We start from the raw sequence: 19418 nt of genomic DNA, 5'->3' as shown, positions 1-19418 counted from the left end.
ATTTGTATGTTTGGCTTACCTGGGTCTTCAGTCTAGACTTAATAGGAAAGTTCACCCAGAAATGAAAATTGTCATCATTTACTCACCCTCATGTCATTCAAAAACCTGTATGACTTGCTTTATTCTGTGAAATTTCATATAAAAGTCAGTGGCACCCAATGTTGTTTGGAACCACACTGACATTCTTTTGTGTTTTATCCACCTTTTTCTTTAACGTGGAAGTAAGCCTATGGGCAAGACTTCAGGTTTATTAAGAGTTATAGTGAAATAACAAGAAGAAGAAGAATAAATGGTAAAACCTGGTTAAACTACACCAACTACAAACTAAACCAGTGTGTTCATAATTAAGATAACACATTAAAATAATATGGTAAGACATCATTATCTTGTCTATGTAAAAGCTTTTTGAATTATCACTGTCTAAAATGTGCTACAGTATAAGTAAACTTGCCTTGCCTATGTTCAAGTGTCAAACAATCTACATTTCAAATAAAATGTTCCTGGTACGGACATATATGTGAGCTGTACAATTCAGGGCTGTGTAATACCACAATGTATGACTACTACAAACCTTTTTGTCTTTGTGGGTTTTTTTTTTATTTCGGGTCCAGGTCAGTCCAGCAGCATGTGTACAAAACCCGAAACTCATACTGTTTTTTAATAAGAGCTTTTGATTTCCTTTGTGCATACCATAGATGTCAGTGCCCGGCTCAGTTTGAGGGACCCGAGTGCCAGCAGACAAAACACAGTTTCCATGGCAATGGCTATGCTTGGTTTCCCCCTATAAGGCCATGCTTCGAGAGCCACCTCTCGCTGGAGTTCATCACAGAGGTGGCAGATGGCTTGCTGCTCTACAGCGGACCCCTCTCCCAGCTTCAACCGTGGGAGCCGGAGGACTTCATGGCCATAGGTAACCTACACACACCCTCACCACAGGTCGAGAGGCGAGGGAAGGGTATTGCGAATGCGCAGGCAGAACACCGCTTCAGTTTCTACATCATTCTTTCATATCACAAGCTGAACCTCTGGCACATCTTCTCTCATCTCCCAGTAGGGCTACACATAGAGAGAGGGGAATGAAAAAAGGGGTGATAATATGTTTATTTTAGACAGAAAGAGATGAAGAGACTCCTTCGCGTCTCTCCAGCAGGATTTAGTGTTTCTAATAAAAAAAGTTTTATTGCTGTAACATTTTCTTACTCAGGGGAGATCTGCTATCATCTAACAACCTAAACACAGAGAAGAAGATAAAAATACCACATTATTTCTGTTTGTTTGCATATGTGTGTCATGAATTTTGTTGTATCGCTGCACCGGTGGCTTGTGTGTGCAGCCGTATTAGCTCATTAGGGGTTAACAAAGGCACTCATTATATCAGTAAAGGCTTATTTGTCATTCATCAGGGAGAATGATTACAATGGGGTATAGACATTTAGAGCTTTAATGAACTCACAGATCTGCCTACGAGCAGCATATGTTCATAAGAGAGCTTGTGCTCTTGATCGGTTCACTGATGTGTTGGTAAATGTGGATAAGTAGCAGATAAGGCCGTATGTGAGTGTAATCAGTGTAGGGTGAGATGGAAAACATATGGAGAGATCGAGAGAGAGGCGGATGGCAGACAGCGGATCTGAGGTGAGAAAAAGAGAGTGACAGGGAGTGAAAGATGAAGATTAAGTAAAGGGTACAACTGTGGACAGGGCTTCATGGTGGCTCCAGAAACAAAGAGTGCTAAAGTGGTGGAAATCTCCTAGTGCTTCAGTTTTAGGTCAGTATTAGGGTGAGAGGGATAGTCGGATGCCTCTTTTCAACCGTGGCGGAACTGCTGCTCAGCCAGGGATCTCTGAATATCTGTACATAACTGGTCGCTAATCCCACTGACTAGACTAGATGAATGATGACACACACTCTTACACCATGTCTACACCGGCTGTGAGCGGTGCAATGCGACGCCACAGTTATGTGATTCTGTAGCTTGATGTGACGCAACGAGACAAATCCCCAGTAGTAAACTAATGTCCCATTCTATTTATGACGTATTGCAAACTCTTGCGCTACTTTTGGCATAAGGGACAAAATGGTTGCTTTGCAACTGTCGCTTTGACGCGTACAGTGTAGATAGTCTCAAAGAACAGCAGTCCCACCAGATGTAGACACGGTGTTAAAAATAAAGAGGGTTTTTATAACAATGAAGTAGAAGAACCATTTTGGGATTCCCAGAGAATCTTTCTGTGAACAGTAAATTAAAGAATATTTTTGTGAATAATATTTTAACCTGTTGACGCGCTAGAACCGTGCCCTCAGGCCCAATGTCACTGTTTACCTTTGTTTATATTCACTATATAGGCAACTGCTCACAAATGTTATGAATGTTGACAAATTATACGTTTTGAAAGGTCTATGGGTTTAGTGTGACTATTCAGTCTCTGTTTTGTGATAAATATGTAAACATGTAGAATCAAAACAACATTTTATACATTCATCATAAAGCAGCGATTTTGAATCTTATCCGTCACACTTGGGTAAATTGTTAAAGTCAAGCATCTGTTGAACAACATCCAATAAACGTTTTTTCCTTAAAATTGTTAAATCTATGAAATATTGATTATCTATAGGTTTAGGTTACATCATTCTTCGCAAAATTATGCAATCTCAGCACAGTTTGTTGTAAAACTGTATATTATCATATACATTAGACTCTCGACAACAAATGAGCCTGCCTCCAAAGTTTATTTTTTATAGTTTTACTCATAGCATCCAAACAGTGCCATCAGATTTTGTGAATCAAATTCATCTTGAAACGCATAGCCTATCATTCACTGTGTACACAGCCAACCAGGGGCTTTGTGGTAAAATATTGACAGATAAAACTTTTAGTCAATGTGATTCCAACATATGATGTTTTATTAGCAAGGTTCGGGAGGAGCACGATCAGATAATCAGTCTGGCCCAGGTGCAGCTCGTCAGCTAATCACCTTAACAAGCACATCAGGTGCATATATACAGCCAACTCACCTCTGTTCTATGACAGTTTTCCAGCATCCTGCCTCCACCCCAACTCCGCACTCCAATCTAATTTCATCCCATTCTTGGGAGGAGGGGGGAGTTCTCTGGGTTCAGGCTCCATCCCGAGCTCGGAGCCCTCCCTCCTGACAGCACGCCAAATATGCTTACTAATTGCTCAATCATATTATATGTTAGTGCGAACTCGTGAAGTGTGGGATGTTATTGCCCAGGCATTGGACACCATGGTGTTTTATGATTTTATGTACAGCTGTCTTGACCATTCATTTAAACCTTTTAAACCTTTAAGACTATTGTTTATTTTGGAGCACAAATAGTAATATCTTCATTTCAGAAGGTGAACAAAAATCTTATGGTTTTTGGAATAAATGAGAAGTTTGAGTAAATAAATTAGGATTCAATTGTTTTTGGTAAACCATCCCGTTAATGTTAATAAACTAACAGTGAACAAATTGTTTAGGTTAATAACCTAGATCAACGTTAATTTCTACAGTACATATAAACATTATAAGATCTATGAATTAACATTAATGTATAATGAGCTAATATGAATTAATAGTAGTATATTTATAAATTAACATTAAGATTATAAGTCCTATAATAAAAACATATTTTATGTATATTCAAATATAAAAATAATTTCCAGTGAAGACAGATCTGTTATCTAATTTTGTTTGCCAAGTGGAGTTTTTTTTTTTTTTTTTTAAGAGATTATCATGTCCTAGTTTGCAGGTTTCAGGAGCACCACAGAGGTGATTTTTCCACAACTTATGCTGTAGATATTTACCAATTGGATTTAAACTGGGTGCTGGCTCCGGAACCAGCACCAAAAGAGGGGCGAGAAAGAGAGAGAGAGAATGGTTGGATGGGTCTAGTGAGCACATGCAGCAAACCGAGAGGAAATCTGAAAGAGGAGAGATGGAAACAGAGAAACAGTCTAGAAGAGAGAGAGATAGGAATAGCGAGGAAAGAGAGAGATTAAATAGATAAAAAGTGCAGATTTGAAGGAACTGCTGAGGAGTAACAGTAAGTGGCACAGCTCAGACATGAATTAAATGGAAAAAGTAGTTCATGTCTGGGTGAGAGACGAAGATGGTGTATGAATGGAAAAGGTGGAACGGAGGAAGAAAGCGGGAGATGAATAATGATGAATGGTGGTGCCGAGGACAGCAGAACAAGTGTAGCCACAGTGTGAGTCTCCATGCATTAGGCTCTCTCCAGTCCTCCTCGCCTTCACTCTATCAGACCTTATTACATACTGCTGTTCTTCACCATGGCCTATTAAACCTTATCATTGGCCTGCTGCCTGCCAGTTTTACGCCTCTGTTCTTCTTATTAAAGACACCCATGACACTGATACTACAGTGTAGTTGCATAGTGTAACACACCCAGGGGCCTCCCACACACATGAGTGCAGCAGATCATGTTTGTCTGTCTGTGTGAGTATTAGTACTTCTGAGTTGTTTATGAATGCATTATGAATCTCTTAGTAGGCTGGAAACCAACTCATGACCTTTGCAATGAGTACAAGGTCAAGTAGTATTTGTTTGGCTTTGATTTGAGGTGAGTCGAACATTGCTGCTGGTTAGTAATTATTTCCGGTGGGCATTTCAGCTGTAGGAATTTTGATTTTAATAAAAAAAAAAAAAAAAGTTCAAATTGACATGAAATGCCTTTCTTGTCTTATCGAAGATTCCAATTAAATGTGTGAATAACTTGAGTAAACATGCATTTTCCGTTTAAGGCATATGTATATTAAGGAACACATATACTTTTGCCTTAGGTGATTCACACATCAGTCAAAGCGCTCGAGGTGTAGCTGCGTACATTATAAAACAAGCGGCAAGCATGAAATCCACACATGGTGTCTCTATTAAAGAGCAACCATCTTTCTTCACCTCTAGCATGAATTCATCCTCCTCAACTGACTTTTTCTCATTACAGCCCGGATTCATTTTCTCTAGACAACCTCTGACCTCCTCCTCAATTTATTTTCATTGATGGAAATGGGCACGGATACGTGCTTGAAGAATTCATGTCACATGGGTCTTATTGGTGGTTACAGTCTCTTTTCAAGGTTAGACAAAGATTTGGGGGGTGAGCATGTCGAATCAATAGACAAATTAGAATGACAAACCTAATTTATTTGATTAAGGACACTTATTGAATGATAAGTAGTCTCATGAGGTCATTTGCCCATGATTGAACAGACTTGTAGCCATTGATGATGTACAGGGACATTGAAGAACATTCTCTCCTTTTGTGAATGGATGGCGTACTTGATTAATTTCTTAGTTTTGCCAAGGATGGTAATGCATCCTAGAAATTAATCATAAAATTTACTTTTATCCAAAGTGTTTTTTTTATGTTGGTTTTCTTTAGAGGACCTTGATATACATAACACCTATTTGATAATTAAAGAATGTTTATTAATATTAAATGTTTGCTCTATTAAAATATTTGATTCTTTTTGTAAAAGACTTTGTCTAGTTTTTCAGAGTGCGAACCATCTACAGTCTCTTCTATACTTTATTGGTTTCCACGCACCTGGACTTACCATTAGCCTTCATCTGAGCGCAACAGTATTTCCTTGTCTTCTTAATATTAAATGAGAAATAAATTATCTTGATCTATTTAAATTAAATATGTTTTATTTTTTCCATTCTCATGCACATATACGTAACTGGGTTCAGTTTTTTCTTTTAAGAAATGAATACAAGGAAGGACACATTAAATTGATCAAAAGTGAGAGTGAAGACAGTTATAACATCACCAAAGATTTCTCTTTCAAATAAATGCTGTTCTTTTGAACTTCATATGATGTAAACAACTACTTGAGAGTGAGTAAATTATGACAGAATTTTTATTTTTCGGTGAACTATCCCATTAATATTTTTAAAATGTTTCTTGAGCACCAAATCGGCATATTAGAAAGATCTCTGAAAGATCGTGTGACACTGAACACTGGAGTAATGGCTGTTCAGCTTTGCCATTACATGAATAAATAATATTTTATAATACATTAAAATGAAAAACTGTTATTTTAAATGGGAATAATAATTACTGTTACTGTAATTTTGATCAAATAAATGCAGCATTAAAACACTCTAAACTTTTGAAAGGCTGTGTGTTTGTGCACTTTTAATGAGGTATAATCAATATTTCTCAATATCTGTCAGAATTCATGATAGATAGGGTAATAAAAAATCTAAATAAAATGATCATACACAGTAGGCTGAATGTGTATCAGTTCATGAAATGAAAAAAATGTAATGTAATTCATGTATTGCTGTGATTTTAAAAACTTTTTAATGTTTTTGGAACTGTGAGGTGTTTGTGAATAATTTGTGAGCTTTTGCAGACATGCACACACACACACACACACACACACACACTCAGGAGGAGCGTCTGGCAGATGAAAGTGAGCGCAGAGATACAGTTACACCCAGAGTGTAATGTGCGCATTAAGGTCAATTTACAGAAACCTGCTTCACGATGAACCCTCTCAGACTCATCATGCCACAGCAGCTCTCAAATATCCCTTTCAACTTACAATATTTCAGTTCATTTCCTGAGCCACTGATGGGAGGGCCACTGGGTGGGGTTTCCAGGGTCCATATGCCACCGGCCCTCCTGTTCATCCCTCAGGACCTGCAAAGAGAGGCCATTTCTCATGCTTAAAAGGGGAAATGCATTTGGGAGGGGGTCTGGGGGGAGGAGATTGGCCTCCCTTCATCTTCCCTCCCACTGACAGAGGGATTAATGTGCAGTGATGTCGCAGGGAGACCAGCATGAATTAGGGATGAGGAGCAGAGAGCATAGGCGTCCCCCTGTGACTGCAGGGATCGTTTCTGAGAACAAAAACATGTTGCAGCCTAATTACATATACAGATTGTGTTCCCTGAGTATGACATTTACATATGTAACACGGAAAGTCCTGGCCAGCGGTCCAGACCAAACAGAGTGCCCACTTACCCTGCTTTCAATCTCCCTCTCTCTCTTCCTGGTTTTCATCTGTGTTTTAAGATCGTGACACAATAAAGCGACAACATAGATCTAGTTTCGAAGAAAGCTGTGTTGCTGCTTCGCCTTGCATGCTTCAGGGCTAAAACTTTGCACCGTTCCAACTACCACATATGATTTGCTCCTGTTTGAGAGAAAATAACTGTCTATATCAGCAGGTGGCAATAGACTATATTGATCTATTAAAAATTGAAACCAAATGTACAAACCGTAAACAAAGCAGCGCTTGCTTATCATTTTGAATATGAGTCATGTTGATCACTTTCTTTATTCAAGATGCCCATTTTGTTAAAAAAAAAGAAAAACGTGTATAGTCCTTAGTCAGGGTAAGTCCATATTTAATTTTTGAAAGGAATGAACCTGTTTTAAAATACCTATTATTCAGTTTTGAAAGCTCTAAGTTGGCAAAATGACATGATCTAGGACTTTTATACACATTTTCATCCGTTTTAAATTCAATATGGCGTCTAACCTAACTAAGGTGTTTTGGAATGCTTAGTTAAAATGACGTGAAATTACGTCTTTGTGTGTTCTCTTAACTTTGTCAATTGCTTGCTTTAATTTCATGCTGATTTAACATGCTCAGTCAGCCCAAAAGCCATAGACATGGTCAAACTAGTGCAGACCTTAAAAACTGAGCTGACACTGTGTCTCACCCTATAGAAACTTCCGATAGTCTCATCCTCTTTCTGTCTGTCTTATAGAGACACCTTCATAACTTCCCCTCATTTCAGACCTCTCAAATCAATACCAACTTTTCCATCTCTCATTTTCACTCCTGTTGCCCTTCTTTTCTCAATCCCACTTCATTTGCACTCTACCTAAAATGTCATGTCAGCCCGAGAAGACATGGTCTCGCTCTCAGTCGGCAGCGCTTCATGTCTGGGACAGGATTGGTGACAGTGTCGGTGTAGGAGAGCAGTGCTCCATTCTCAGGGGCTTCCTTCTGTAAAGGGCTTCTCAGCCCAGATTACAGCAGCACTGCTCCTCACCCAGCATGTTATCTCCAGCTCAACACTCTGATCCCATCGGGAGTTAGCCTGGAGACATCTACAGAGAAATAGGATGAGAGAGAATTCAATGAGACCATCGGAAACTGCCAGAATAGGAACCGTTTAAGAAACTCTGAGGAGTTTATATAGTTATTTCATTCAGCTGTATGAATCATGGCATGAAGTCTCTCTGTAAATATATAAAGGATTTGCAGTAGGTTTATAATTTCAATTCGAGAAACTTGAAATGCCCTTGCTGAGGGTTAAAAAGGAGGGTTAAAAAAACTTTGCAAGTTACATCTACTGGACAGATAAACTGCGTACACATACGTATATTAATTGAACTCTTTCATCATATTATTATTTTTTTTTTTTTTTGCTCACCGAGGCTGCATTTTTTTTTGATAAACAATGCAGTAAAACAGAAAAATATTTTTTTTCTTGTAAAATGATCTGTAATGTGAAATTATAATAATTGAATATAACTGTTTTCTATTTATATTTTAAAACGTGTTTTGTTCCTATAATGCCAAAGCTGAATTGCTAGCCATTAGTCCAGTCTTTCAGTGTCCAGTGTTACATGCTGATTTGGTGCTCAAGAAGTTCAAAAGTTCAATATATATTCACATAAAAGATATATTTATTATATATTTTATAATCAAGTCAAGTCAGCTTTATTGTCAATTCTTCCACATGTACAGCACATACATACAGAGAATTGAAATTGCATTACTCTCAGACCCTTGGTGCATACAGTTAACATTAAACACGTTCAGATACAGATAAATACAGTTTAAACATATGTACATACAACTATACAAATATACAAATGAGGATATTGTAGAAAAAATAAGAATTAGATCGATAAAGTGGCATAAGGCGCATGGCAGATAGAGTGCAAAACCAGTTAAATAAAAACAACACTGTGTAGATATATTTGTAGTGCAAAAGAGCTTATCAGTCTGAGGACATTGTAGAAAAATAAAAAAAAGAGAGATAGATAAAGTGCATAAGGCACATGGCAGAATAGATGGAGTGCAAACCAGTTGAATGTACAAAAACAAAACTGTGCAGATTTGTTTTGTTTTGTTATGAGTGTAGTGCAAGAAGAGCTTATCAGTCTGTTAAAGTGAGAAGTCGAAGTGACTGTTCGGATAGATTTTTGTCAGACTATCCGAAGAGGTAATTTACAGTCAATGTTGGATGGGTAGTGATCAGCCAATGCTGCACAAGTGACAGGTGCCGGTCACGGTTTGTTGGTCGGGGGGGGTTTCACAGAGTCAGAGTTCCTAGTGTGTTGCTGTGTTAAATGGGGGTGAAAGAAGGGAGGGGGGGCAAGGACGGGAGGGAGTTCAGCTTCCTGACAGCCTGATGTATGAAGCTGTCCTTCAGTCTGCTGGTCCTCGCCTGGAGACTCCGCAGTCTCCTCCCTGATGGCAGCAGACTGAAGAAGCTGTGTGTCGGGTGGGTGGGATCAACTGCAATGCGGAGGGCTCTGCGGGTGAGACGGGTGCAGTAGATGTCCTGGAGGGAGGGGAGAGAGACACCAACGATCTTCTCAGCTGCTCTCACTATGCGTTGAAGTGACTTGCGGCAGGATGCGTTGCAAGCGCCATACCACACAGTGATGCAGCTGGTTAGGATGCTCTCGATGGTGCCTCTGTAGAAGGTGCACATGATGGGGGCCGGGGCTCTGGCTCTTCTGAGTTTGCGGAGGGATATATATATATATATATATATTTATATTTATATATATATATATATATATATATATATATATATATATTTCGGATATATATATTATATATATCTATAGATAGATATATATATAATATATCTATCTATAATAGATATATTATACTGTATATTTCAGTCACACAGTGTGTGTGTTTGTGTGTGTGTGTGTGTGTACTGTATAATATGAAGAGTTCAGATGCAAAAGCCTCTAAGTGGCTTCTGAAATGTTATATTATATTTTGAATATGTTGTTCAGTTGTTTCACTTTAATTGCATAGAAAAGGACCTATACATTGCCTTTAGAGTAAAATGACTGAACCTAAACATAGGAACCTGATAAAAATGCTCATTTTAGATGACAATGTCAGGTATATACGTGTGTGTGTGTGTGTGTGTGTGTGTGAAGAGGGAATATATATATGTACGCACTGTGTGACTGAAATATGTACTTAGCTAACACCTGCAAAGTGCAGAGCAATATTATTAACCAGTACTTCTGAGCCATTATTTCCATCATTGCTATTTGTCTCTCAGCATGTGCACACCAAACTCCCCCTCGACTGAGACAGCAAGATAAAGTCCCTCAGCACTCATGAGCTGCTTGAACAGGTTAAAACAGGGGAGGATGATGGAAGACATTCACTACCCAGAGCATTCTGTACAAGAAATAATAGGAGAAATAGAGTGACAGCAAGAATAAAGCACAGATGGACAGCATAAATCAGCCAGTTTTAATGACGGTGTGAGTCAGTCATTTGATTTGAGCTAATGAAGTGGGTACATGTGTTTTGAGAATCATCTAGTGTTGCTAAATTGCAGTTCATCTTACCTCTTATACAGCAGAAAGAAAACACTGTGCCCAGTGAAAGTTCACTTTCACGCTCAAGAGACCATGAGCGCCAGACAGTGCAACATAGCCGAACCCAGAGGAAACGCTTGTTATTTACAGAAATGACAAAAGTACAGCACCAAAGGGAGAAATCGAGACAATGACAAATAAGAAAATAGAGGGAGAATTTGAAGACATATTGGAAAAGCGGGTTGGTGAAACAAGACAGATATGTCAGCCAAAGTGGGCACGGAAGGCATATTTAACAGCAAAGATCCTGCTGACAAATGTGAAATTAGTTGTAGGTGTTTCTTCCTGTATGCTCAGACTCTCAGTCAGACTATACCAAGCTTAAGGGAGTCTTCCTGGCTTCATTAATTTTTAATTTGCCAATCGACTAACTCAGACAAAAAGAAGAACTTTCTCTAATATGTTTTTCCTATTATGCCAGAGGATGATTGAGGCAGGCTCTGAAGTGCTTACTTGACCCTGTAATGTAAAACAAAGGGGTAGTTTATGTGATACATTTGTTAGTCAAAAACCTGCTGTTGGTTGAGCTTATATAATGCTTTCAGTAGGTAGTTTTTTGATGGTGTACATGCTCAAGGTTCAGTCTGCATAACCATCCTCCACTCCTTCATAGTTCTGTGTCCGTGTTTTAACCGTCCACCCATCTACCCTTTCTTCTCATCTCTCTCTCTCTCTCTCTCTCTCTCTCTCTCTCTCTCTCTCTCTCTCTGTCTGTCGTTGTCCTTCTCTCTCAGAACTGATCGACGGCACCCCCACCCTGAAAATTAACCACGGCTCGGGTACATTGGTCCTGCAGTTGCCGGGCAACGTGAATGTAGCGGACAGACGGTGGCACAGACTGGACGTGAGGAGCAACAGCAAAGTGAGTGTTCACCGTTAGCAAGCGACTGACTGCTGATCCCAGTCGAGCAGAGGCCCAGTTCTCCCTGCCAGCTTCCTTCAATAATACACCTCAGCACTTTTGTACAAGTTTAAGTCTTACTTATCTCTTCTGAAATCATCTGAAAGGGACTGTGGAGCTGTGGTCACAGCTGTTAGCCGGTGTTTACTTGATTCCAGACATTGTTTGGTGTGCTAATTTTTATTCAGTGTTACCAGGACTGTTTCAGATTCAGCGGCTTCTCCGTTGCTGCTAGGCACTGTAGTAGCGCTGGCATGTAGTCTTGCCGTGGTGCTATTTGCCTTAGGGTCAGTCTGAAATTTCTTGAAATTATAACGCTTATTGTTCCATACAAACAGGATGCAAGCGTCCTGCCGGGTGCGAAGGGAACATTGCAGGTCGGAGCTTTTAGCATCTTGACATGCTTTGTGTTTAATATTACCACGCCTGAGGGTTTAGCCTCAAGAGAGAATAGAGAAAGAGGGTGAAGTGTTTAAAAACTCAACAGCTTTTTTATTTGTTGCGTCTTCCTGCATTGAAGATCTCAGAGAGAAAGAGCTCTTGACTTGTATTTCTGTATATGTGGACATCTAAGGCTGGAATACACTGGCTTTTTACCTGATTTACTGAAAGTCAGAACCAGTCTAAAGATATTGGTCTGTCGTAGTTGATAGATTTCACAGAAAATGATGTAGTGTATGATGGGCACAGAATCTGATTCTGCTTCAGGACTTCAAAGATTTGTATTATTTTGAGCCAATTTTAGGTCTTATATTGTTTTCATTTGTAATGCATGGCACACATTTCTATGTTTTTGTTGTGTTCAGATTCAGAATGACTAATGTCTGGTAGTGTGTTAATCTCAGTCATTTAGGTGCATTAATGCGATAGTAAATAAAAATTCTGTCATCATTCACTCACCCTTGTGTCATTCCAAACCACTTTTGTTCATCTTAAAAACACAAATGAAGAGATTTTTTAATGAAAGACCTGAAAGATTTGTGTCCCTCCATCAAAAGTCATTCAACCAAAACTTTATAATGAAAACATGGTCAAATGAATCCATATTAATCAAGCCGTTTAGAGACATGGTTGCTTTATATGATGAACAGATTTTATGTAGAATTTATTTTATTCACATTTTGTATTTTATTCACAAATAAACATTTATCAACACACATACAGAGCATATCAAATATGGTCAGTGGTAACTCAACCATGTGTGTGAGAATAAACCTCATTGGATCTCACATCAAGCAATCACATTTGAGCTTTAGAAGATTTGGGTTAGAAGTTTGGGACAACATGATGATGAGTAAATGATGACAGAATTTTCATTTTGAGTAAAATATCCTTGTATCCATGTTCTGCATACAGTCAGGTCCATAAATATTGGGACATCGACACAATTCTAACATTTTTGTCTCTATACACCACCACAATGGATTTCAAATGAAACGAACAAGATGTGTTTTAACTGCAGACTGTCAGCTTTAATTTGAGAGTATGTACATCCAAATCAGGTGAACGGTGTAGGAATTACAATAGTTTGCATATGTGCCTCCCACTTGTTAAGGGACCAAAAGTAATGGGACAGAATAATAATCATAAATCAAACTTTCACTTTTTAATACTTGGTTGCAAATCCTTTGCAGTCAATTACAGCCTGAAGTCTGGAATGCATAGACATCACCAGACGCTGGGTTTCATCCCTGGTGATGCTCTGCCAGGCCTCTACTGCAACCGTCTTCAGTTCCTGCTTGTTCTTGGGGCATTTTCCCTTCAGTTTTGTCTTCAGCAAGTGAAATGCATGCTCAATCGGATTCAGGTCAGGTGATTGACTTGGCCATTGCATAACAGTCCACTTCTTTCCCTTCAAAAACTCTTTGGTTGCTTTTGCAGTATGCTTTGGGTCATTGTCCATCTGGACTGTGAAGCGCCGTCCAGTGAGTTCTGAAGCATTTGGCTGAATATGAGCAGATAATATTGCCCGAAATACTTCAGAATTCATCCTGCTGCTTTTGTCAGCAGTCGCATCATCAATAAATACAAGAGAACCAGTTCCACTGGCAGCCATACATGCCCATATATGCCATGACACTACCACCACCATGCTTCACTGATGAGGTGGTATGCTTAGGATCATGAGCAGTTCCTTTCCTTCTCCATACTGTTCTCTTTCCATCACTCTGGTACAAGTTGATCTTGGTCTCATCTGTCCATAGGATGTTGTTCCAGAACTGTGAAGGCTTTTTTAGATGTCGTTTGGCAAACTCTAATCTGGCCTTCCTGTTTTTGAGGCTCACCAATGGTTTACATCTTGTGGTGAACCCTCTGTATTCACTCTGGTGAAGTCTTCTCTTGATTGTTGACTTTGACACACATACACCTACCTCCTGGAGAGTGTTCTTGATCTGGCCAACTGTTGTGAAGGGTGTTTTCTTCACCAGGGAAAGAATTCTTCGGTCATCCACCACAGTTGTTTTCCGTGGTCTTCTGGGTCTTTTGGTGTTGCTGAGCTCACCGGTGCGTTCCTTCTTTTTAAGAATGTTCCAAACAGTTGTTTTGGCCATGCCTAATGTTTTTGCTATCTCTCTGATGGGTTTGTTTTGTTTTTTCAGCCTAATGATGGCTTGCTTCACTGATAGTGACAGCTCTTTGGATCTCATCTTGACAGTTGACAGCAACAGATTCCAAATGCAAATAGCACACTTGAAATGAACTCTGGACCTTTTATCTGCTCATTGTAATTGGGATAATGAGGGAATAACACACACTTTGCCATGGAACAGCTGAGAAGCCAATTGTCCCATTACTTTTGGTCCCTTAACAAGTGGGAGGCACATATGCAAACTGTTGTAATTCCTACACCGTTCACCAGATTTGGATGTAAATACCCTCAAATTAAAGCTGACAGTCTGCAGTTAAAGCACATCTTGTAAATCCATTGTGGTGGTGTATAGAGCCCAAAATGTTAGAATTGTGTCGATGTCCCAATATTTATGGACCTGACTGTATGTCTGTCTGCATACACTCTAAACAAAAAAAAAAAATGCTGGGTTATTCTTTTAACCCAAATGCTGGGTTCAGCCTTTTGGGTGATTTTATATTGGGTTATTTTTTATATTTTTACCCAAGTGTTTTTCTTTAGCTCAGCTGCTGGGTCATTTTTATTGTCAATACAAATGAAGAAACGTCTGTAGTCTCACATTTTAACTTTTTTGTTTAAATGTACGTTGCAGCTATCATCTACTTGGAACACTTCTACAAACGCTGCATCCACCGGATCTACAAATGCACGACCAGGACTAAACACTATGCAACTTTTCTGTTATAGGCTATGTAACAAAGTTTCTGTGTGCTCCACTGACTAAAATAGGAACGATATTGATCCTGTGCTCTAGCGATACAGCTATGGCTGCACTATGCGTTTGACAGGGTGAAACTTAAATGTCTGACAGACCAAGAAGATTGTCATTTATGAACTGGAACAGCCCACTGATAGCAGGTTTCTTCCCACAGATTCCCATTGGCTGCTCTTGCTGCTCCTGTCACATTTTAAAAAGTTTACGGAATGTTTACTGAGTATTTTATGATTGTAAAAGACTGACTTGCCATTGAATAAAAAATATTGTATATGAACAGATTTTAGAGTACATTTTGTACTATTTAAAATGAAAATCATTCAATAGGTTGACTGACCCAGCACTATGTCAAAAAACAATCCAAAATTGTTTTTAACTCAGCATTTTTTAGAATAACAAACCTCATCTTTGTATGGGGTCTCGGTGACCCAAGGACAAAGCTTGAAGTATGTACCTAACATTTACGGATCTGGATGATACTTAGGACTTTTTTTGAAAATATTACATTATTTCTGTTTGGTGTATCGAAGCACCCAACTGTAAAATATGAATCAGTTCAAAGAATTTTTACATTCTACATTTTGTAGTACACACTGTACCTCTTCTGCCAATTGATTTCTTTTATTCTATTTTTCAGCTGTGTTTTTGCTGAGGTCAAATTGAACCCAAACAGAAAATAACATTAGCAGAATGGATACCAGTCACGTTTCTGAGAATGTTATGAGATACAGATTCAATAATATGTAGCAACAAGGTTTTGACCAGAGGAATATATTACATGGATCAGAAGGGGAATAAGAGGTTTATTTAAAAAATATTACATAAAAACAGTCTCAGACCATGATGTCAATCAATGGTGTTTCATGGAAGTCAAATTCCTAAATGTTTGTGGTGATAAAGGCTCTTTTTCGCCCATGTTTCTTCTTCAGGAGGTTCGTTTTACACTTGACCGCTGCGCAGGAGCCATTATCATGGAGATGGAGGGAGTGGGCAGCTGGCTAACTACTGAAGACCACACTTCCTGTGAAGTTACTGGCATCACACCGAATATGGACATGTAAATCACTTCCTTTATTTCTCTTTTCACACCAATGCATAATTGTTTAAAGTGGTAAAACATGGCCCTGATGAACCATTAAATTTTGAGTGCTAAAGAAATCATTCTTCCACCTTGATAGGAGGCCACAGAGGATCAGTCAATGAAACAATCATTACTTTACTCTTTCTCACTCTACATATGAGTCATGCCAATTATGGACCGATAATGTCTTGATAATTTATAATTACACAAATGTCTCAATCTAGAAGGTCACATGAATTAAGAGTTAATCAGAGTTAATCTCTAGTGAAAAATGACCTCTCCATAGCATACAGCACATTCGTAACTCATGTGGTAGAGAAGCAAATGTGGCTAGGGTAACGACATCCTCTGATGTGCTTTCAGGCATCTGAACATGACGCAGGTGCTTCAGCTAGGAGGAGTGAATGAGAACCTGCCGTATATCTACCCACAACTACAACACAAGCACTTCACTGGCTGTATCCGGAACCTCATTGTGGACAGCAAGGTGAGGAAGTGCATGCACATCAGTACTGACAGAGATTAATCTTTGATAGAGTGAGGGAAGAAGAAAACAGTGATAGACTTAGGGAAGAAGAAAAGATAAAGAAGCTTTATTATGCACATCACAGTTATGACTTTGACTGTAGTTTTTCTCTCTCTGGTTCTTGGTCTGGAGGTGACAAAAGACTATTTTAAGAATCCATCAATGCTGATAACAGTTGTGCTGCTTAAACTTTTTGTGGAAACCATGCTTCGTTTTTTTCAGGATTCTTGATGATGAATAGAAAGTTCAAAAGAACAGAATTTTAAGCTGTCCCTTTTTAGAAGAGCAGAGACAGAAGGAAAAAAAAAGAAAACATATCATTAATTTTTAGGGTTGTGTCCACTGTCAGTTTTGAGTGTTTTTGGAACAAATGCGGCCTGTGCTGGCAAAATGAGTAGAAATGTGCATAGGCTAATTTTGAGCTTCACGCAAAAAAAAAAAAAGAAAAGTGAAAAACGGTTTTAACAAAAATGAGTTCATTAAGCCCTCCACTAGCAATCCCAATGCTCCAAATAGTAATTAAACACAATTATCTTTATTTGTACATTTTCTGAGAGGAGTACCCTTTCTCCGCTCGCTTCTCGCACTGATTGTCATCCAAAGCATAAAAGGTGCTTCTGGCAGCGCACAATCTAGATAAATATACACATACAGTATACACAGAACTGCAGCTTTTAAGTATTCACACAAACATAATCTGTTATGTCTTAAGTGAACATTTGGGGAACTGCTGGAGAAAAACATCTGATGTGCAACGTATTATATCTGTGCATCATAGTAGGTCTTGATATACAATATATGCCGTCTGTTTTATTAATGTAAAAGAAAAAAAGGAATGACTCGCTGCTCTTGATTTAACTGCTTTTGTAGTTTTAATAATCAATTTATTTGTAATGAACACACTAAAGGGATTTTTACATTTGATTATTGTTTTTTTCTTACCTAATGAAAAAGGTAATAAAAGTTTTTCGTCCGATTCCAACAAATCATACATCATTTTGAATGTCTTTTAATGGAGAATGTAGAAAATAGAAATAACACTTTTTTTTAAAATTTGCTTACTATGACTCATTTTGCCTGCACAGGGCGCAATTATACCAGTCAGTATTTGTATTTTTAACTATTTAGCTGCTGAAGGAGATTCGATTGTAAACTGTGTACTGTCTAGTTCACACTTTCAACACTTTCAGAAGTGTTATTTGAAGTGAGGTATAATCGGCCGTGCCACTGGCCATAGTCTTTTAAGCCGATCTGTGATCTCACATCACGTTATTTCAAGGTTTGTTACAGTGGGTGACTGTTTGTTTCTCAATGTAACATCATGACTCAGTTGAAGGTTCTTGAGTCTAAAACACTTAGCCAGTGGTCGCCAGACACAAAGAAACAGCACAGAAGTGTTCACTGAGGCTACTGGGGCTTGCCTGAAGAGCAGGTCATAGACTGTTAAAGGAGGAAGTACAGAGGTAGAATTGCTATTTTAGAATCTCTTCTGCCCACTCGCTTTTCTCAAACCGTTTATTTCCTTTTGCTCTCTCTCTGTTGTTGACCTGTGAGAATACTGAGTAGGCTTTTTGGTGGCAAATACACAGTGGTATGGGGTGCACCGCAAAGTGGTTTTAAGATTTAAGGATATTATGCCATTTACTGAGCCACTTTGGGAGGTGCATGCAGGGAACTACAGTACGTTACTTAGAAGGTCAAACGGGTTTGTTGAGCCATGAATTCAGAAAACAGAAAGTGCAATCCGTTACTAAAACCAGACTTAAGGAAGAGAATAAACCAAACAACTCTAAAAACTTACAGTGAAAAGGCTGACCTTTCAGAGGTGTACACAAAAACAAGCAACCACAAGTGCAACCACAGCAAATCAAAATAAAAAAAGACTACTGTCTCTAATGGGTCATTCAGCTCTTAACTATGAAAAAGTCACACTAGAACAAGAAAATCAAGTTGTATTTGGCACCGAACGATGATACTAATGGTCACATTGAAAGTTTTTAAAAATGTTCCTTAAAATACAGGCAGTGCTAACATTCATTCAACTGAAATAAAACAGTGTAGGGCTTTGTTATACAACAGCATAGACATAACAGAGCAATGTTTTGTCAAAAGTTTGGGGTCAGTCTCGTTCTTGAACTGAATCAGTGAGTCACAAAGCATATCAGCAGTGTACAGCAGATGGCTTCAGGCAGACAACGCAGGCAGTGCTAACATTCATTTTAGTCTGTGCAAGATGACCTTACAGCTAAAAATACAAAACACAATACAATGTAGAAAACTCACATTCAACAGGACAAGAAGGAGAGTTTCCAGGAATAATGTACAGACAGCTGGTAATTTTCTCATTAATACTGCTAATGATGAAATATGCGGAAGGGTCTTGAAATGCTTTTGCGACAATGACCTGCTGGCTGTACATTGTCCCGCTTATTGCATGACTTCTCACCAAATAAATGAATATGAAATATAGATACGAAGACATTATTATCCTTTATTGGAGAGATGGAAATGAGCACAGCTACACTATATTGAGTTTTTGGCTCAAGGTCTGCATTTAAAATCACACCAGAGGTGTTCAGCTGGGATTAGGACTTGGTTTTCTGCAGACTAGGGATGGCTCGATACCATAATTTTGGCTTCGGTACAATACCAGAATGTAGTACCTCGGTATCGATACTAAATCAATACCATAGGTGACAAATAACCAGCCTCAAAAGGATAAGTGAATTAAAAAATATATATTATTATTAATAATAATAAAAACAGATTCATATGTTAATACCTTTGTATCAAACTGTAACAAAAAACCTAAAGGGACATAGGTTACATTTTGATGATGGAGAAAAAAAAATAGGCTAACTGAAGTAATAAGATGAAAATATATTAAAATCTCATCTTTTCAGTGCAAACACATAGTGCAAACTAAATGTC

At 38.5% G+C, this 19418-nt stretch overlaps 1 protein-coding gene across 1 annotated transcript in view; it reads left to right on the top strand.

Annotated features, from left to right (window-relative positions):
* The window catches only part of LOC306844052 (neural-cadherin-like), a gene marked incomplete at both ends in the record, with an annotated part of 265863 nt that overhangs the window by 216810 nt on the left and 29635 nt on the right, over window positions 1-19418 (top strand). The window contains 4 exons of the mRNA XM_079375899.1: window positions 696-910; window positions 11370-11497; window positions 15810-15937; window positions 16325-16448. Coding sequence (XP_079232025.1) covers window positions 696-910; window positions 11370-11497; window positions 15810-15937; window positions 16325-16448 — 595 coding nt within the window. The remainder of the gene's footprint in view (window positions 1-695; window positions 911-11369; window positions 11498-15809; window positions 15938-16324; window positions 16449-19418) is intronic.

This window comes from Barbus barbus (assembly GCF_936440315.1).
Source record: "Barbus barbus genome assembly, chromosome: 2".
Lineage (NCBI taxonomy): Eukaryota > Metazoa > Chordata > Actinopteri > Cypriniformes > Cyprinidae > Barbus > Barbus barbus.
This window is presented reverse-complemented; position numbering and strand designations above follow the sequence as displayed.